At 44.8% G+C, this 22,155-nt stretch overlaps 1 protein-coding gene across 3 annotated transcripts in view; it reads left to right on the top strand.

Annotated features, from left to right (window-relative positions):
- The window catches only part of FIRRM (FIGNL1 interacting regulator of recombination and mitosis), a 229,243-nt gene that overhangs the window by 77,882 nt on the left and 129,206 nt on the right, over positions 1-22,155 (top strand). For all 3 annotated transcript variants that reach the window (XM_075335974.1, XM_075335975.1, XM_075335976.1), the window contains one exon: positions 13,716-13,854. In XM_075335974.1, the coding sequence (XP_075192089.1) occupies positions 13,716-13,854 (139 nt within the window). The remainder of the gene's footprint in view (positions 1-13,715; positions 13,855-22,155) is intronic.

The following is a 22,155-nucleotide window of genomic DNA, read 5'->3' as shown; positions in this document are numbered from 1 at the left end:
TCAACCACCAGGGGGGTACTCGCTCCAGACACCTCATGTCCGTCGCAAGCAGGATCATGTCTCGGGCGGAGGCTCATCTGGGTTCCCTGTCGGCAGTACACATCCGAGGGAAGGAGAACGATTTGGCGGACTTTCTCAGTCGCACGCAGTTTCACCAGGGCGAATGGTCTCTAAATCAGTCCGTTTTCAACAGGATAACGGGGATGTGGGGGGTTCCCGAGATAGACCTCTTTGCAACTCGGGCCAACAGGAAGGTTCCCCGATTCTGTTCCCTGGATCCAAGGGATCGTCCTCACTCGGTGGACGCACTGATGCTCAAGTGGGACTTCCGCCTCGCATATGCCTTCCCTCCACTCATCCTCCTCCCTGCAGTACTCAGGAAGATACGGGAGGATCAAGCAGTCGTGATTCTCATAGCACCCTTTTGGCCGAAGAGACCTTGGTTTTATTGGCTGACGCGTCTGTCAGTCACCGATCCATGGGTTCTCCCAGACCTACCGGATCTCCTATCCCAGGGGCCAGCCTTCCACCCACAGCGCACCAGGTTACACCTGACGGCGTGGCTCTTGAGAGGTCGTTGTTAGGCACTAAGGGGTTTTCTCAAGGTCTGATCTCCACCGTGATGCAGTGCAGAAAGCCTGTCACTACTCGCATTTATGGGCGTATTTGGGCGAAATTCCTGACCTCTTCGGGTGCGGATCCTACTAAGCCACCCTCCGTCCCTGTTGTCCTGGAATTTCTCCAGAAGGGTTGGGAACTGGGTCTATCCGTTAGTACCCTTAAGGTGCAGATCTCCGCACTGAGCGCCTTGTATAACCATGCCCTGGCTGGTAATCCCTGGATATCTAGGTTCGTTAGGTCCTGTGCTAGGTCTAAGCCTCGGGGAACCATGCCTCTTCCGTCCTGGGACCTTAACTTGGTCCTTTCAGCTTTAACACGGCCCCCATTTGAGCCCTTAGATTCTATCTCTCTCAAGCATCTGTCCCTTAAGACGATTCTCCTGGTAGCCCTCACTTCTGCCCGTAGGGTTAGTGACCTTCAGGCCTTATCCATTTCTCCTCCGTATACCCAGTTTTTTGAGGACCGAGTAGTTTTACGTACTGACCCTGCCTATTTGCCGAAGGTGCATTCCCACTTCCATCGATCACAGGAAATAGTGCTCCCCTCTTTTTATGCCAACCCTTCTACTCCGGAGGAGATGGGATGGCACTGCCTGGATGTTAGGCGTTGTCTTCAAAGGTATCTGTTGGTCACCTCGGACGGGAGGAAGGATAAGTCTCTGTTTGTAGTCTTCCAGGGCTGTAGGAAGGGGCTTAAGGCTTCTAAATCCACTTTGGCGAGGTGGATCAGGGATGCCATCTCGGTTGCCTACGCAGCCGGGGGGGAAGACGTACCTCCTGGTTTGAAGGCACACTCCACGCGAGCGATGGCATCTTCCTGGGCGGAGAGATCGGAGGTCTCCATCGAGCAGATATGTAAGGCGGCAACCTGGTCTTCTCCGTCCACCTTTTTTAATCACTATCGTCTTGATTTGTCGTTCACCGACATCACCTTTGGGAGGCGGGTTCTGCAAACTGTTGTCCCTCCCTAGGTCTTCCTCTCTGTAATTCTCTCGTGGTGCCGTCATGGGTGCTGGAAAAATACGTAATTACTTACCGGTAATGTGTTTTTTCTGAACCCATGACGGCACCCTTACATTCCCTCCCTGCACTTGGGGGTTGCTAGTTTGCTTCCCTTTTCACTCCTCTTCACTGGGCGGTTATGGTGGCGGGATATGTTTTTTAACGATGTTGCTTGTTTCGGAGGTCCTGTCATGCTCGGTAATCAACTGATGCGGGGAGAGGTGCCGCCCCTTTTTATTCTGGAGGTTTCCTGTCCTTGAAGGGTGGATCCCCTCTCTCTCGTGGTGCCGTCATGGGTTCAGAAAAAACACATTACCGGTAAGTAATTACGTATTTCCATCTCTAAAAAGCTTGTCGGCAGAGGCAAACATGAAGTGCTGTAAAATTTCCTGGTAGACTGCTGCGCTGATTTTGGTCTTGATAAAACACAGTGGACTTACACCAGTAGATGACATGGCTCACCAAACTATCACTGATTGTGGACACTTCACACTAGGATACTAGCAGCTTGGATTGTGGCCTCTCCTCCTTGATTTCCAAATGAAATGCAACATTTACTATCATCTGAAAACAACACCTTTGACCACTGAGCAACAGTCCAGTTCTTTTTCTCCTTGGCCCAGGTAAGACGCTTCTGGCATTGTCTTTTGGTCATGAGTGGCTTGACACAAGGAATGCAACACTTGTAGCCCATGTCCTGGATACGTCTCTGTGTGCTGGGTCTTGAAGCACAGACTACGGCAGCAGTCCACTTCTTGTGAATCTCCCCCAAATTTGTGTATGGCCTTTTCTTAACAATCCTATCAAGGCTGTGGTTATCCCAGTTGCTTGTGCACCTTTTTCTACCACACTTTTTCCTTCCACTCAACCTTCCATTAATAGGCTTGGATACAGCACTCTGTGAACAGCCAGCTTCTTTAGCAATTGCCTTTTGTGGCTTACCCTCCTTGTGGAGTGTGTCACTGACTGCCTTCTGGACATCTGTCAAGTCAGCAGTCTTCCCCATGATTGTAAAAAAACCAAAGAGAAAATTGCATGAAAAATACCCTGACTAAGTAAGTACTACTAAGTACCCTGTTATTAAGCACTTGCAATTTATTTATTTATAGTCAGGGTATTTTTCATGCAATTTTCTCTTTGGTTTTTTTCTAGTCTTAAGGCTGCAATTCACATGCTTAATGTTGCATGTTTACTGAACATTGTTTCAGCTCAGGTTTTTTGTGTTTTTTGTATGTTATCTTGCTTTTTTGCAAGTTGGGGGCGCAGCCCTCCTAGTACTGAGACTGAACAACTAATTGCGTCTCACTTCACTGTGTATTTAATCTGGGACACAGCTGACCACTTGCCACCATTCATATTGGAGTTTGACATGACACAAGTCAGGTATTGATGTTTTTAACTTCAGTAGGTTAGGGACTGTCTCAGATGGGTACACCTTGACGAGGTGAGACAGCTTTTTACCTTTTTGCAAAAATGTATACACTAAGTACCCTGTTATTAAGCACTTGCAATTTATTTATTTATAGTCAGGGTATTTTTCATGCAATTTTCTCTTTGGTTTTTTTCTAGTCTTAAGGCTGCAATTCACATGCTTAATGTTGCATGTTTACTGAACATTGTTTCAGCTCAGGTTTTTTGTGTTTTCCCCATGATTGTGTAGCCTACTGAACCAGACTAAGGGACCATTTTAAACACTTAGGAAGCCTTTGCAGGTGTTTTGTGTTAATTATTCAAATTTTCTGAGATATTGAGTTTTGGGTTTCCATTGTCTGTAAGCCATAATCATCAACATTAATAGAAATAAACACTTGAATTAGATCACTTTGTGTGTAATGAATGACTCTATAGAATGTGTTCCCTTTTTGTATTGAATTACTGAAATAAATGTACTTTTTGATGATATTCTAATTTATTGAGATGCACCTTTATGTCCATCATAAATCGTTTCCCTGCCATTCATGCGGATTTAGAGCCTGCATCTCTGCTCGCAGATGTAAGCTGAATCCGCCTTTAACCGATGCCGGTGGAGCAGCGCTTCGCCTACATCTGTTAACTTGTTAAATGCTGCTGTCAATCTCTAACACTGGCATTTAATATGCGCCGGCAGGGGGACAGTATTGAGATGTTTCATTGGCGTACCTGGGACATGATTATCATGACAGCCAGGGATCTTCTAAAGAATCTGTGTCTGTCACCATAGTACTCCTGTGATATCCTACCAGTGATTTTAGCTATACACCGCAGTCTCCTGTAGCACTGCTGTGTATAGCACATGTGATCTTATGATCGCAGCTTCAAGTCCCCTAAGGGAAGTATTAAATACAGTGCAAAGTGGAATAAAGAGCTTCACAAAATTTGAAAAAAACACAAAAGTTCACATTTTACTAAGTTAGAAATTAAGAAATAACAAAAATTAATACACATTTGGTTTTGTTGCATTTGTAAAAAGTCAACAAAAAAAAATAAAATAGGATTAATCCTATCAGTAAACGGCATAACAAGAAGAAAAAAATTCCAAAACTTTTGGCTGCAACATCAGAAATAAAAAATGTAATAACATGTGATCAAAACATTGTATATACCCCAAAGGGATATAAATAAAACATTGGATTGGGGCAGAAAAAACAAGCCCTCAAACAGCCCCATACTCTGAAAATTTAAAGTTTTACGGCTATTAGAAAGTCACGACATAAGCAAAAAAAAATTTTTTTTTAACACCTTTATGACCTAGGACATAATATATGCGTACTAGGTTGCCTCCCCCCAGTTACCGTAGGCTCATGTGGCAAGCCTGCTGTTATACCTGCACATATCTGCTGATCCGATCAGCAAACATGTGCACTAACAGGAGCGGATAGATGAGAGATCCACCTGCGTCTGGGCATTTCTTCCCACTGGAGGGATTAACAATCTATTAAAATATAAAATCAGTTAATCTATTTGGTAAACGTCATGGCAAGAAAAAAATTCTAAAAGCCTAGATTACAGTTTTTTTTGGGTGTTGCAACAATGTATTTAAATTTAATAACAAGAGATCAAAACATCACATCTACGCAAAAATGGTATAACTAAAAACTCCAGCACAAAAGATAAGCCATCACTTCAAGCCTTCATTTGGCAAGATTGACAGAAAAGTAAAAAAGTTGTGGAAGAAGGGGAGGAAAAAATGAAAATCTCAATCGGGGGTGAAGCGGTTAAGTGGTAAAAAATCTTTTCAGAAATTTGTAAAGCAAACAAAAACTATAAATGATTGGTATCTGCGTAATTGTACTGACCTCTAGAATACTGCTGCCTGGTCAGTTTTTTTTATAAAAATGAACACTTTAAATAAGAAATCAAAACAATGATTGCAGAATTGCACTTTGTTTTTTATTGCGCCACACTTTGAACTCGTCCCGCCAACAACAAGGTCTCACAAGACTACATTAATGAAAAAAAAAGTTATGGCTCGTGGAATAAGAGTAGGAAAAAACAAGAGCCCTAAAATGAAAAATTGCCTGTTCCTTAAGGGGTTAAAGAACAGTATTAAAAATAGACAGACCAGTGACAGAACCAGACGCCTCATCGACCTAATTGCTGAGGTGGAGGTGAGTCGAACGCCTTCTCTGCTCCCATCTTTGGATGCGGAGAAGGCGTTTGACAGAATCCACTGGGGATTCATGGAAAGGACACTTCGAGGATTTGGTTTTGAGGGATCGATCCTATCATCCATCATGGCACTATACTCTAGGCCCTCGGCGGCGCCCACAGCTATGGAAATGAGCGATGGGGGACGGCCTAAAGTGGCAGGAGGCAGAATAACGGACACCAGAGAGCCCGCCCCCGTGTACCATTTACAGTATCTGAATACAAAAAGGTACCACTTTATAAAGTCTTTATATTGGTCAGAAAGGGAGCACAAGAACAACAGGAACATTGCTAGAATGCAGCCCAGGAGCTGCAGAGGGGGAATCTTTTATGTTTAGTGCAAAATTTCTGCTGACAGGTTCCCTTTAAGTTCAATACTGGGATACAATATGGAGCTGGGCCACGAAAGAGCTCTGTTGTCCATAGGTTTGGAAGACATGGATTACAATGATGTAATAATAACCGTACAATGTCTGACAGTGGTAAGAGTGTGCATTGCGAGTAAATGGAAAACACCGCAGGTTCCGACTGCTCAAGAAATAAGGGCCAAGATGCAACACAATTGTAGCATGGAGCGGATGATTGCAATAAGAAACAATAGAGGGTTCAAGTTCAAAGTAACATGGGGGAAGTGGATAGATTACTCCGATTCCAGGCGAGAATAGGACAAGGGGAATGCTGGTGCTCACGTCCATCAGGTGCTGAAGTGGCTGTATAATCATTGGGGTTTGATATTATATGTTGACAGTTTAATTATTTACAAATGTATGTCAGGGAATGGATAATTATTTACTATTAAGGATAACCAACTGGATAAGAGAAAGAGAAAAATTCTACTCATAACATGTATGTTCAATTTTTATTGTTATAAATCAATAAAATTTATGTTTTTAAAAAAAAGAACAGTATATAGAATTCCACAACAATACAAAATAAGGCAGATAGCACATCCATATGAAATGTAAAAACAGGGACTAGCGATAATCAGAAGAAGCATGGGGGAAAGAAAAAGGTGGGAGGGGAGCAAGAGTAGAAGGAGAAGGTGTTTGGGCAAGGGACCCTACAACAAAACATTCATAGGAATTATTGACTGCAGAAGTGAGTTCCTCCTTTAGGCTATGTGCGCACTTACCGGATTTTGCCGCGGATTTTCCGCGGATTTGCTGCATGTTTCGCTGCAGAAAATGTTCATAACATCTCTGCAGTGAATCACCAGCAAATCCTATGGAGAAAAAAAATCCTGTGTGCACTGGGCGGAATTTGACAGCTGCATGTTTTGCTGCGGGAATCCCGCAGCAAAAACAAGTGCATGTCACTTCTTTTCCGCACATCGCTGCGGGATTCCACTCCATTGACTCAATGTTAATCATGAAATCCCGCAGGGAATAACGCAGGCAGCAAATTCTGTGCGGTTCACTGCGTTTTCCTGCGTTATTCCCTGCGGTATTTTGCGGTTTACCTCCAGTAATGTACATCGCTTGTCTGCGGTTTTGCAGGGAAGTGATGTCATTACAGGAAGAGGAAGCCGTGCAGAGAGTAAACACACACATAGAACACAGACACACACAGACATCACAGGCATAGAACACATAGACACAGACACATAGAACACACATAGAAAGAAAACAGAAATATAGGAAAAAAAGAACGTGGGCTCCGCTGCATATTTACCTTCCAGCCGAGGTAAGCACACAGCGGCGGCCCGGTATTCTCAGGCTGGGGAGGGAGAGGGGCAGGGTTAATGTCCCCCGCCTCACTCCCCCTCCGGCAGCCGAGAATATCAGCCGCAGCTGCCCCGGCACTGTCGCATGCATTATGCGGCAATGCCGGCGTGTCCTCGGCTCTTCTTGCCACCGTGTAGCAGTGGTGGCAAGGTAATACAAGGGGTTAATGGTGATGGGGGACCACCGCCATTAACCCCAGGCTTGATCATGGCAGCGTCTATGTGACAGCTGACATGATCAACCCGTAAGTAAAGTGAATAAAACACAGACACCGAAAAATCCTTTATTTTAAATAAAACAAACAAGCCTCGTTCACCATTTTATTAACCCCCCCAAACAAAGCTCCGGCGTAATCCAGGTCCGACGTCCTGCGCTGCTTCCATCCAGCTGCGACTAACACACAGCGCTGAATGAAAGCAGCAGACAGCAGAGGTAATTACCGGTCATTTCCCACGGCCGGTAATGTGAACTCACTGCCGACCGTGGGAAATGCAGCGATCTGTCCTCTATCTATCCCTCTATCTATCCCTCTATCTATCTGTCTTTCTATCTATCTATCCCTCTATCTATTCTTCTATCTACTATCTCAGAATTAAATGACTTTTTTTTTTTCAATGTGCTTTATTGCATTGAATGCAATAAAGCACATCCCAACCCGCACGCGGCAATACCGCGAATAATACCGCGGTAAAACCGCAGCAAACCGCGGCAAACCGCATGCAGTTTTCGGGTGCGGTTTCCCGCGGTTTTTTACCGCGGGTGCGGTAATCTTTGAGGGCATGCGGAATTTTCTCAAGAAAATTCCACTTCCCAGTGCGCACAGGGCCTTAACATCACTTCATTATTTCCCCTCTTTATGAATAACTGATATGATATATGAGCTTGTAAGAAGCCCCCTGGGAAACAGGAGCTTGTAGATAGTATGTTTAAATTGGAAATGAGGAAAGAGACTACTACTATAAACTGTTTATAATGCGGTAAAGAGAACCCCTCCGGGACAGGATCTTTCCCCGGTGTAGTCTGTTTTATGGCTACCCTCAGATTCCCTTCAGCAAAGGGTATCACAAGGAATTCCATGTTTGCTTCTGACTTGTGGGTATACCAGACTTTCTTATATGCTTTTGAATGTTGGACTTAAAGTCGGCATTTTGTTGTGCAAGTTTAGTTGAATTCACGGAGTATAAGGAGGAAGAAAGTTTTTAAAGGGGTCAGCAATATAGGGTAGAAGGTGCTTACGATGTTGTAACTGGTCTAAGATAGAACATACAGTGAGTGCAATAAGTATTGAGTAAATCACCAATTTTCTAAGTAAATATGTTTCGCAAGGTGCTGTTGACATGAAATTCACACCAGATGTCGGTAACAATCAATCCAATCCACACAGGTAAGGAAATCAAACCCTATCTGTCCATTAATAAAGTTATGTGTAATAATGAGAAATAACACTGGAGAAAGAGCTGTGCAAAAAGCCAAGGAAAGTCATGACACCAGCTGAAATCTATGAATAATTAGAAGGCAATCCTGAAACTTAGTGGAAAGTAATATCAGCTGGTTCAACTTATGGCCTATAAAAATGTCTCATTACCAAGATGCCACATAAGAAACATCTCATGATGGGTAAAACCAGTGAGCTGTCTCCAGACTTTTGCAACCTTATTGTTGCAAAACATATGATGGCATTGTTACAGAAGAATTTCTAAACCACTGAAGTCTCCAGTGAAAGTGGAAACAACATCATTTCACCATAATCTTGCCACAACCAGTGCTCCTCTCAAGATTTTAGATTGAGGATTGAAATAAATTATCAGAAGATATGTCCAAGATCCAAGGACTACCTGTGGAGACCTACAGAAAGATTTGTAATCAGCAGATATAATTGTTTAAAAGAAAACAATAAGTAATGCACTCGCACTCCATGGCCTGTATGCATGCTCAACACGCAAAACTCCATTGCTGAGCAAAAAGCATATTCAAATGCATTGAAAGTTTGCTCAACAAGATTTAGACAAGCCTGTGAAATACTGGGAAAATATAGGCTAGTCAGATGAGACCAAAATTAGAAGTGTTTGGATACCATAATACACATCATGTTTGTAGGCCAAAAACACCATCGGATTAGTGATGTTTGGAGGTGGGAACATCATGGTGTGGGGCTATTTTTCAGCATATGGCACTTGCAAACGTCATATAATTGAAGGAAAGATAAATGGACAAATGTACCGAGACATTCTTGATAAAAGTCTAGCCATCTACTAGGATAATAAAGATGAAGCAATGGTGGACATTTCAGCAAGTCGGTGATCCCAAACACACTGCTAAGGAAATTCTCAATTGGTTTTAGAGAACGAAAACAAGGCTGCTAGAATTGCCCAGCCAATCACCGGAGCTCAATCCAATAGAAAATGTATGGAACGAACTAAAGCTCAGAGTTCATAGAAGAATGGAGCAAAAGCGCACCTGTGCAATGCATGTGACTAGTTTCACCATACAGGAGGGGTCTTGAAGCTGTCATCACCAACAAAGGCTTTTGCATGATGTATTATATAAATTTCAGTATGCATGTTCTCATTTATACACATCACTAAATGTACTGACATCTTTGGTTTGATTTCTTTGCTTGTATGGGTTGGATGAGTTGTTACTGACATCTGGTGAGAAATTCATGTCATTAGCTCCTTTAGAAATATATTTACTTAGAAAATTGTTGACGAGTTCAATACTTATTTCACCCAATGTGTTAGTTCTCTGTTCTCTTAGGGTACCTTCACACTTAGCGATGCAGCAGCGATCCGACCAGCGATCTGACCTGGTCAGGATCGCTGCTGCATCGCTACATGGTCGCTGGTGAGCTGTCAAACAGGCAGATCTCACCAGCGACCAGTGAACAGCCCCCAGCCAGCAGCGACGTGCAAGCGACGCTGCGCTTGCACGGAGCCGCCGTCTGGAAGCTGCGGAGACTGGTAACTAAGGTAAACATCGGGTATGGTTACCCGATGTTTACATTAGTTACCAGCGCACACCGCTCAGCTGTGTGTGCAGGGAGCAGGGAGCCGCGCACACTGAGCGCTGGCTCCTTGCTCTCCTAGCTGCTGTAGACATCGGGTTAATTAACCCGATGTGTACAGCAGCTACATGTGCAGAGAGCCGGAGCCGGCAGCACAGGCAGCGTGAGAGCTGCAGAGGCTGGTAACTAAGGTAAATATCGGGTAACCACCTTGGTTACCTGATGTTTATCTTGGTTACAAGCTTACCTCAGCTGTCAGACGCCGGCTCCTGCTCCCTGCTCGCTTCATTTGTCGCTCTCTCGCTGTCACACACAGCGATCTGTGTGTCACAGCGGGAGAGCGCCTTTGAAGAAAACGAACCAGGGCTGTGTGTAACGAGCAGCAATCTCGCAGCAGGGGCCAGATCGCTGCTCATTGTCACACACAGCGAGATCGCTAATGAGGTCACTGCTGCGTCACAAAAAGCGTGACTCAGCAGCGATCTCGGCAGTGAGCTCGCTGTGTGTGAAGCACCCCTTAAGGTCGGAGCTAGTGACTTGCCATTTTTATTACCATGTTCATGATAATGATGAACTGTAATCTTAATTCTTCAAGAAAGACAATTTGGACAATTGTATGCATTCACCATTGTGGGAACACTTTGGGGAGGCCCTTTTCCAGCATTACCGTGCCCCAGTGCATAAAGCAAGGTGCATAAAGACATGATTGAGTGAGTTTGGAAAATCAAGACTGATTGCACAGAGCATTTACCTCAAGCCCATCAAATAACCTTGCTTTGAAGTAGAATAGAGATTGTGAGCCAGGCCCTTTTATTAAACCTCTGTGTTGTATCTCACAAATGCTCTTCAAAATGTTTGTGGGAGGTTTTGCCCACACTCCAAAATCTTGTAGAACACGTTCTCTGGAGAAGCTGGAAAGGATGTGTTGTAAGGGATCAACTCCGTATTAATGTCTAAATATGCATGCTAAAGGGGTCTTACGACTGTAATCTATGACTGTAGATTGCTGAATCCTCAGGTTGTTCAGCATGTACACTGTCAGGATTTCCTCCATTTCCAGTGTGAGTGGTCATCACATGCCACAAGTATACGATTTGCATACTTGTGCTCATATTGTCATCTGTTTCTCTCAATAAAACATTGAGAAGCAGGTAAAGTTACTAGGTGACAAATAATGACTGCTGAATTTAGAAGTAGGGGTGAATCTTGACTTTGCATATTGCAGTCACATAGTTGCTACAGAAATTTATGTTCAGAGCATAAAACCTTTTTAACGGTTTTAACATGGGGTGTCATAAAAGCTCTTTGTAGGTGTAATATATTGATGTCCCAGTACATTTGTTTAAATACAGACATTTTGTCTAGGTTCTCCTGATTGGAAGTGACTGATTAGACTTGGAGCCCCATTCATCAAGCCCAGCATTGGTCACGCCATTCTTGAGGAAATGAGCTAAAGTCAGAGGCAAACATCTCTTCATGAATCGGCAGTGACAGATATGTGGCATGCACAAAGTCACAAATCTACTCCAGTCTGTGCAAAAGTCACAAATCTACTCCAGTCTGTGCAAAAGTCACAAATCTACTTCAGTCTGCAAAAGTCACAAATCTACTCCAGTCTGTGCATCTACTCCAGTCTGTGCAAAAGTCACAAATCTACTCCAGTCTCTGCATCTACTCCAGTCTGTGCAAAAGTCACAAATCTACTCCAGTCTGTGCAAAAGTCACAAATCTACTCCACTCTGTGCAAAAGTCACAAATCTACTTCAGTCTGCAAAAGTCACAAATCTACTCCAGTCTGTGCATCTACTCCAGTCTGTGCAAAAGTCACAAATCTACTCCAGTCTGTGCATCTACTCCAGTCTGTGCAAAAGTCACAAATCTACTCCAGTCTGTGCATCTACTCCAGTCTGTGCATCTACTCCAGTCTGTGCAAAAGTCACAAATCTACTCCAGTCTGTGCAAAAGTCACAAATCTACTTCAGTCTGCAAAAGTCACAAATCTACTCCAGTCTGCAAAAGTCACAAATCTACTCCAGTCTGTGCAAAAGTCACAAATCTACTCCAGGCTGTGCAAAAGTCACAAATCTACTCCAGGCTGTGCAAAAGTCACAAATCTACTCCAGTCTGTACAAAAGTCACAAATCTACTTCAGTCTGTGCAAAAGTCACAAATCTACTCCAGGCTGTGCAAAAGTCACAAATCTACTCCAGGCTGTGCAAAAGTCACAAATCTACTCCAGGCTGTGCAAAAGTCACAAATCTACTCCAGTCTGTGCAAAGGTCACAAATCTACTCCAGTCTGTACAAAAGTCACAAATCTACTCCAGTCTGTGCAAAAGTCACAAATCTACTCCAGTCTGTGCAAAAGTCACAAATGTACTCCAGTCTGTACAAAAGTCACAAATCTACTCCAGTCTGTGCAAAGGTCACAAATCTACTTCAGTGGGTACAAAAGTTACAAATCTACTCCAGTGGGTACAAAAGTCACAAATCTACTCCAGTGGGTACAAAAGTTACAAATCTACTCCAGTCTGTGCAAAAGTCACAAATCTACTCCAGTCTGTGCAAAAGTCACAAATCTACTCCAGTCTGTACAAAAGTCACAAATCTACTCCAGTCTGTGCAAAAGTCACAAATCTCCAGTCTGTGTAAAAGTCACAAATCTACTCCAGTGGGTACAAAAGTCACTAATCTACTCCAGTCTGTGCAAAAGTTTCACATCCTAGTACAACCACCAGTTGCGCATTAATTATATGACTTTTCAAAGCTATTCCTGCCAGATTACTGACATAAAAACTTTGATGAATCGGGCCATTAGTAGTTGGGTTGCTGGAAGCACAGTAATTTTGAGTTAGGAATAGAGGAAACAGTAAAAATATTACATATATTACATCCTAATAATACATTCAATACTTTTTCCCCGAGATCCCATGTGGCTACGGTTTTAGAGATGATTCACAATAACAGTTTTTTTTCAGCTTTATGATAAACTAGCTGTAGTACCCAGGCATTGCTCGGGATAGTAACTGTCTCTCTGTTTCTCTCCCAGTCTCTGTCTTTCTGCGTCTGTCTGTGTCTGTCTGTGTCTCTTTCTGTCTGTCTCTATCTCTTTCCCTGTCTGTCTTTTTCCCCGTCTGTCTCTTTCCCCGTCTGTCTCTTTCCAGGTCTGTCTCTTTCCCTGTCTGTCTTTTTCCCCGTCTGTCTCTTTCCCCGTCTGTCTCTGTCTATCTCAGTCTGTTTCTCTATCTATCTATGGCTGTTTCTCTTTCCCTGTCTGTGTCTGTCTGCCTCTATCTCTTTGTCTGTCTGTCTCTGTCTGTCTCTATCAGTCTCCCCACCGATATCATATTACCTCACACATAAGCTTGTTATACTAGGAATGTCTTTCATTCATATAGCAACCAATCAGAGCTGCTATTAATAACCTGTGGCTTCCAGCTCCATTGACTTTAATGGAGACAGGTTTTTTTGGAGAGTAACTGTAAACCATGGGGTTAAATTTTCCTGTGGAAACATAATCTACGATGTTCCCTGGGTCACATGAGGCGTCTGTGCAAAATTTCGTGACTGTAAATGGGACAGTGCGGATTCCTTTAGCGGACATACATACACACATACATTCAGCGTTATATATTAGATATTCTAAAATCCTTCATTGTTCGTTTTGTGTTTAAATAGAAAATATCTGTCTGTGATAAATACGTAATATTTAATCATATTTTTTTTGTTTTTAATTCAGACAGACTGTGAAACATCACACATTGATAAAAAATCAACTGCGCCATGATGAAATTGTGAGCTCCTTGTGTGATGATATTCTTCTGTCGTTCAAGTCATGCTTACATCTTGCAGAGCACATGAAGCTTACAGGAACACAGGTAAAAAGTCTGTGCATTGTTTGTCAGTGAGGATAACTGACTGATATTTATCAGGATGCACAGTTTGTTTAGTAAATGCTCTATCCATATTAAATTAAGGTTAGCAGAGTACGTGGATATCTGCCAGCCATCTTGATATGTAATAGGTAGTATCTATACAGAAGAAAAGGGAAAAAATAGGGTGCTCCATGGCACAGAACTATTGGTAAAGGGTAGCACTACACGACAACGTGTTACACAATGCTGAAATCGCAGCGACACATTGAAACATTTTCTGTCATATGTCACATACAACTCACTAATGATAGTCTTGAATGCAAATTGTCTGTTTGCACAAATTACACAAATGTTTGTTTTTTTTTCTCAGAGAATAGCTGTCATGTGGGACATGTTGCTATGTAACCATAGACTAAAGCTTAAATAACAAATTGGCATAAACAAGTTAAACTGAATCTTTTACCTGTAAACAACACTATTAACCTGCATATATGGGGTTAATCTGCAGGTTAATAGCACTTGAATCCTGCCCGTTGCCCATACATTTAACCACATTGTCTGGAGGAAATTAACTTAAAGGTCCAGTCACACTAAGCAACTTACCAGCGATCCCAACAACGATAGGGATCGCTGGTAAGTTGCTAGGAGGTTGCTGGTGAGATGTCACACTGCGACGCTCCAGCGATCCCACCAGCAACCAGACCTGGCAGGGATCGCTGGAGCGTCGCTACACGAGTTGCTGTTTAGCTCACCAGCAACCAGTGACCAGCCCCCAGCGCCGCGTGGAAGATGCTGCGCTTGGTAACTAAGGTAAATATCGGGTAACCAACCCGATATTTACCTTGGTTACCAGCGCACGCAGCTACACGTGCAGAGAGCAGGGAGCAGCGCACACTGAGCACTGGCTCCCTGCTCTCCTAGTTACAGCACACATCGGGTTAATTACCCGATGTGTACTGCAGCTAAATGTGCACAGAGCAGGGAGCAGCGCACAATGCTTAGCGCTGGCTCCCTGCTCTCCTAGCTACAGCACACATCGGGTTAATTAACCTGATGTGTGCTTCAGCTACATGTGCACAGAGCAGGAGCCGGCACTGACAGTGAGAGCGGCGGAGGCTGGTAACAAAGGTAAATATCAAGTAACCAAGGACAGGGCTTCTTGGTTACCTGATGTTTACTGTGGTTACCAGCCTCCGCAGAAGCCGGCTCCTGCTGCCTGCACATTTAGTTGTTGCTGTCTCGCTGTCACACACAGCGATCTGTGCTTCACAGCGGGACAGCAACAACTAAAAAATGGCCCAGCAACAACCAACGACCTCACAGCAGGGGCCAGGTTGTTGCTGGATGTCACACACCGCGACATCGCTAGCAACGTCACAAAAGTTGTTCGTTAGCAGCGATGTTGCTAGCGATGTTGCTTAGTGTGACGGGGCCTTTAGTCATCCCAACAGCGTTTGGGTTTCAGTCACAGGGGTGGCGCTAGCGTGGGTTCAGTCACCGCTCTGTGTGTGTAGAGCAGCGGCAGTAATACCCTCACGCACGCTAACTATCTGCAGGATGTAATGCAGGGCAGCTGTCAGTCAGTGCAGGAAGCGCGGTTACATACGCTGTTTTAGATTCACAGAGTGGTGATCGAACCCGCGCGGGCCCCACTTCCTATAACTACAGTCAGAAGAAGATAATGGCGCTGAAAGGCAATTAATGTCACAAGAGGTAGATAATGAGACACAGTTGCCAACAAGTAATGTTGTTAAGTCAACAGTTCAAGAGGATGATCAGAGTGCGGAAGTGGAAGACAAGGGGGTGGATAATGACCCAACCTGAAAAAGTGCCATACAGTGCAAGGATAGCAAAGCACATGGGAGGGATCTGCAGCGCTGCAACAGGCAGGGAGAGGCAGTGGGGTGGCCTGAGAGAGAAGGCGGGCAACTGTTCACCTGGCACCCACATGCGGCATGTTCCCAGGCAATGGGTAGGGTATTCCCCAGTCTGTATAACAGCAATAAAATGCAATCCTTTATTAATATTGATTTAAAAAGGAAAATCCAAATTCCTCTTATTCCACAAATCAATTCAAAAAGCCATCACCATGTGTAGTTGGTTCTATATCCCCAACCTGTAGGTCATCAGACCATATAAATGGGTTTACACACAGTGGTGGCCACTAGATCAAAAAAAACACAACAAAAAAACACAACAAACATAAATGAAGTATCGTTGCCAAGATGAAGGACAGTGGTCCAAAAAATAAACTCAGCAGAAAAAATTAATATACCTAAAAGAAATATGTCACAATATCATATATGCTGATATTGGTCAGACAAAAAGACATATCAGTATAAGGCATATAGAAAAGGAATGGTCTCACCACATCCTTTCACAAGAGGGCAAGCAGTCTCTCCATCGGATCCTGGGGATATCATGCCGTTCAGCATACACTCTCCCTATCCAATCTGGAGATAAAATAACAAATTTACCTGCTGCCCCAAACTTCCGTCCTAACAAGGACGGACCACATCTAGTATGTAAAGCTGGACCCCCTAAGCTGACCCTATAGGCGTCCCGACGCGTTTCGTCTACATTGACTCCTCAGGGGACATGATGCTAAAGATACATTAGGTCCTGGTCGCCAGCCCTCACATGCCTATAATGTCAAAGGAAGCTGGCCCACAAAAGGTGGGGTCCTTTATACAGGATATTAGTGCAGTTCCTCCAATCATGAGGTCACTCTCACCTGAAGTTTAACTCCATCATTATCATGTGGATATTCAAATTGTCCCGTCCGTTCAAAGCACGTGTATGTCGGCGTCCTTGACTGCTCGGCGCGCGCTCCCCCACAGGGAACGCCCCTCATAGTCATTGACGTCAGTCACATCCGGGTGGAGTCCTCCCCCGTATCCGTGACACACATACTCATGACTACAGGTCGGGGCGCGCGTGCCCCCAGCATTCCGTCTGGGGAACGCCCCTCACCGTCAGTCACATCCGGGTGGATTCCTCCCCCGTGCCCATGACGTACATATTCATGATTACAGGTCGGGGCGTGCGTGCCCCCGGCATTCCATCTGGGGAACGCCCCTCGCCGTCAGTCACGTCCGGGTGGGCTCCTCCCCCGTGCCCATGACGCACATATTCATGATTATAGGTCGGGGCGCGCATACCCACAGCATTCCATCTGGGGAACGCCCCTCGCCGTCTGTCACATCCGGGTGGGTTCCTCCCCCGTGCCCATCACGCACATATTCATGACTACAGGTCGGGGCGCACGTGCCCCCAGTATTCCATCTGGGGAACGCCCCTCGCCGTCAGTCACAAAGTCCGTGACGTATCCCCATACAGCGTCCCAGGGGCGTGCGCTCCTGCTAGCGTTATACACGAGCACCGCCCCCAGCCGATGGAGACACGTCATACCAAGGGGGAGATCCCACCCCCCGGCATCATGTGCCTCCGATCACGTGCCAACCAGTGAAACCGAATCAGGGCCCACATATCCCCAGTATTCCAACTGGGAAGCGCCCTTTATTATCAAAATAGGCTACCCCAGAGGGGGGGGGGGGGGAGAGGGAAACTCCTCCTCTCCAGCAGCGTATCTCCACACAGTGTACCAGGGGGCGTGCACGCTGTCAGCGACCATACTGGGCACCGCCCCCAACTGAGGGAGACACGTAGCAACCAGAGGAATATCCCACCCTCAGGTGTCGCATAGCTCCGTGGTCACTCAAAAAGCGTGCGCTCCACCATGGAGGCGCACGCCCCATTTAGGGGCGTATATCCCCATCCGGATAGATGGACAAAGGCCCACCATACAGGGACGTCACGGAGGGGGCAGATCATCCGACCACCATACATTCCATATAGAAAGTTCCCCCATCCAATGAGTATACTCCCCAACATTCACACATTACGGGGTGAGGATTCCCATCCAACTTAAAGGTGAGGGGCCACGAAGCCGGATGGTATAGTACCATTAATTTTTGGAAAAAAGTGCGGTCAAAAGACTGCCATATAGGTACCATTATCGTGACAATATGTTCAAGGGGACAAATATAGATCCACTGATATATTGGTTTTCAATTTATTGTATGTAAACCCAGCACCAAACGGTGCTGGTGCCCTATTGATCCAAATGGCACTGGTTAAGTAAGGCCTACATGGTGGCAAAAAGGAAAAATATGCCACCATATTGCCTCCAACCAGAAAACTAAGGAAAGATGGGGTAGTTAAGAAATGCAGAGAATTACCATCCACGGGTACTAAATAAAACTATTAAAGAGCAGTTGCTCATTCAGGCCTCTAGGGGACAGGGTTTCGAGCTTAAACATCCATCTGGTCTCTCTCTGAAGGACCAGTCTGTCCCAATCCCCTCCCCTTTTTGGTCTCGGGACTTTATCAATCCCTGTAAATCTCAAAACACGAGGATCACCCCCGTGCTTCTCATTCACATGTCTGGCCACAGCAGTGTCCCTCCGATGTTCCACATCGCCCAAATGCTCGCCTATCCTTCTTCTAAATTCACGAATAGTTTTTCCAATATATTCGAGGCCACATACACAATCAATTTTATAAACGACCCCTTGTGTGCGGCAGTTGATAAAATGTCGGATAATGAATTCTTCTGAGGTCACATTGCTCCTGAACATTTTGGTAACCCGTATAGCCGGGCAAGCAATACACCCTGAACATTTAAAACAACCCTTCACACCTTTTGTCAGCCAATTCTCCTCGACCGTTCGTGTAAAGTGGCTGTGAACTAAACGGTCTGCCAAAGATTTACCTTTTCGATAGGTGATCTGGGGTTGTTCAGGTAAAAACGGATGGAGATCCCTATCCATCCTTAGGATTGACCAATGTTTGTTGAAAATGTGTCGTACGCTATCCGCGCCATTATCATAGGTGGTGATAAACCTACTTGATCCATCCTGTATCTCATTCCTTTTCTTGGGGATCAATAGTTCCGATCTGGGTCTCTCCTTAGCCTCATGGAAGGCCTTCTTAATGATAGTTTTAGGGTATCCCCTCTCTCGGAACCGTTCCCCCAGGTCTTTGGCCTGAGCTCGAAAATCCCCCTCCTTAGAACAATTCCTTCTGATTCGAAGGAACTGTCCTTTTGGGATTCCCCGTTTGAGATGTTGAGGGTGGCAACTATCCCAACGGAGTAGGGAATTCGACGCTGTTGGTTTATAGTAGGTGCATGTGTGGAGGCATCCTGCAGTATCCCTATGAATCAATATGTCAAGAAAGGGCAACATGCCCCCCTCCTCAAACACAGATGTAAATTTCAGACCAATATTGTTCACATTAAGGTCCGCTACATATTTCGACAGATCATCCCTGGGTCCACTCCAGACAACCAGGATGTCGTCTATGTAGCGTGTCCAAATCTCAAAGTGACGCGTTACCTCTTCTGTTCCAAGTGTAAAAATCATAGTTTCCTCCCACCAACCCAGGAGCAAGTTGGCATACGAGGGGGCACAAGGGCTCCCCATCGCGGTGCCCCTGAGTTGGTGGTAGAAGCGTCCATCGAAGAGGAATACGTTCTTGGTTAAACAAAAATAGAGAAGTTTCAAGACAAATGTATTATGCTGTTGGTACTGGGTCCCTCTCATTGAGAGAAAATATCTCACCGCCTCCATCCCCTTATCATGTGGGATGGAGGAGTAGAGAGCCTCCACATCAATACTGCCAAGAGTGGTGTCAGCCTGTATATTAATGCCCTCTAATTTGCGTAACAGGTCTGGTGTGTCCTGTACATGTGACTGCAAGGCCATAACAAACGGTCTAAGGACACGGTCCAGATAAATTCCACAGTTCTGAGTAAGACTGTTGATGCCAGAAACTATGGGTCTCCCTCTCAGGGGGTCCAACCCTTTGTGCACCTTTGGAAGACAATAAAAGGTTGCCATGATAGGATTTTTTTGAAAGAGGAAGTCATATTCAGACTTGTCAATAACTTCCATACTTAAACCTTCATCCAATATTGTCTTTAATTCCTCCAGGTACACTTTAGTTGGATTCCCTGGGAGCACCTCATAAGTGTCCCGGTCATTCAGCAGCCCAAAACAGAGGTCAACATACTTCTCCGTATCCATGACGACCACATTGCCACCCTTATCCGAGGGTTTTATGACAATGTGGTCGTCACGTTCCAGGTCTTTTAGGGCCTGTATTTCTAATCTGTCCAAGTTGTATTTCGAATAAACATCAGTCACAGCTAGGTCCTTTAGTTCATTCGTAACCAACTCCTCAAAAATATCAATAGCCGACAAATCCGACATTGAAGGTGGATTTTTGGAACTCCTATTCTTGAGGGTTGTAAAAGGGCCCCGGCCCACCAAATTGGGGTCTTCCAGCTCAAGACTGCTCAAGAGTCTAATATCCGGTAAAAGATCTGCTGGGATGTCCAAGTCCAAACAGATCTTAGCATCTTGTTTGAGGAAATGTTTCCTCCACCTCAACTTCCTGAGAAAGAGGTTGAGATCCTTAATAGACTCGAACAGGTCAAAGTTGGAAGTTGGAACAAAAGATAGCCCTCTTTTAAGAAGGCCTATTTCTACCGGACTGAGCGTTTTTTTGGACAGATTTATGACCTCTATATTGGGTGTCATTTGCCTCTGTGGAACTGACGGTTCCTCAGAAAATGGGGTTCAAAGGAATGTGGTGGAGAGGAAAAATCCGATCTCTCCCCTGGTCTAAAACCTCCTCTACCTCTTCCTCTACTTTTATTTTTATGTTTTTTGGATTTCCGAAATCCCTCGGTGTCCGAGGTTTCGGTATCAGTAGAGGATGGGACTACAGGTGGAACATCAGGTATTGATTGATTGTTAATAACCTGATATGCCCGGTTATCCTTAAAATCCAAAATGTCCCTGTTAAATTGCTTGTGCTTCCGTTCCTTTAAATGGTATTGGAACCGTTCAAGAGTGTCCTGCAATTTTTTCTCTTTGTTAGCAAAATCTGGTTCGCTAGCATATTTTTTAGTGACCTCAATGGATTCTTTGAGCTTAATATTTAACTGTGAGAGAGTGGCCTTTTCTTCCTCCAACATAATCTGCATAAGCTTTAAAGAACTGTTAGTGGCCTCTCTTTCCCAGTTAGTAACAAAGGAGGCGCTTTTATAGCGTGGACCCACAGATAATTGGATTCTGAGTCCCCTCGGGACAATTCCAGCCTTGATATAGCTCTCCAAGGACTGGACCTCCCACCAGGAGACAATTTGGTCCCTATATACCTGTGTTAATTCGTTAAAGGCCGCTCCATAGGAGGGTGTATATCTTTTTTGTGTAAATTCTTTGTCCGAGAATACATTTCTAGCCTCAACTAGCCATTCTTCAGTATTAAGTCCCGTGGACAGAAATCCTGCCATAACCAAAATTCCCCAGTCTGGCGCTTTTATTTAAAGAAAGTACGGACAATAGAAAAACCAGCCTTTTGCAACCTGTGCCATACCAAGATCAGCAGGGACCTGAGCACTACCAAGCTGACCACCACCAGCATGCATGCTCAGGCACATGTCATCAAAGCACCCAACCAGGATTTCGGGTCTACTAAGAGTGTCTGCAAGTGACACCATTGCCTCTTCCCCTGTGCTACGTGCTTGCCAATCCCCTATCAATGTCGCAGCCATCCAGACTCTGTCGTTGCACATTCACAACCACCATAAGCAACCAAGGCCACTTCCTTATCCCAGCACTGTGTTCAGCTGTCTCTACCGTAGGCCTTGGAAAGCAAAATTAAATATCCAGCCACCCAGAGGCCCAAACACTAAACAGGCACAGTTCCAAACTGCTTGCCCTGGAAATGTTTCTGTTTAGGCTTGGAGATTCTGGCGCTGATCCTACCAGGCATGGTCATGTGTGATAATGACCATAACCTGGTGGTGCCTCTGAAGCTTGGCAAGCTTGCACACGTACCATGTCTGGCCCACATGCTCAACTTAATGATTCAGCGGTTTCTAAAAACCTACCCAGATTTGCCTGAGGTACTGTTGAAGGTACGTTGCTTTTGCTCCCATTTCCGAAAGGCAACTAAAGCTACCGTCGGTCTGGCAATACTACAGCAAGTGCCATTTCACTGACTGGTGTGTGACATGCCCATGCCCTAAAACTCCACATTACACATGTTGGCAAGGCGTTGTGAGCAGCAAAGAGCAGTAGTTGAATACGAACATCAACATGCCAATCGGTATTCTGTTCAGTCTTCGCACATAAGAGATGACAAATGGACATGGATGTCTGACATTTGCGAGGTTCTCCAAAACTTTGAGAAATCAAGCAAGATGATGAGCGGTGATGACCCCATAATCAG

Source organism: Anomaloglossus baeobatrachus, chromosome 2 (genome assembly GCF_048569485.1).
Source record: "Anomaloglossus baeobatrachus isolate aAnoBae1 chromosome 2, aAnoBae1.hap1, whole genome shotgun sequence".
NCBI lineage: Eukaryota > Metazoa > Chordata > Amphibia > Anura > Aromobatidae > Anomaloglossus > Anomaloglossus baeobatrachus.
Note: the sequence above shows the minus strand (reverse complement) of the source record. Positions and strands in the feature narration are given on the sequence as shown.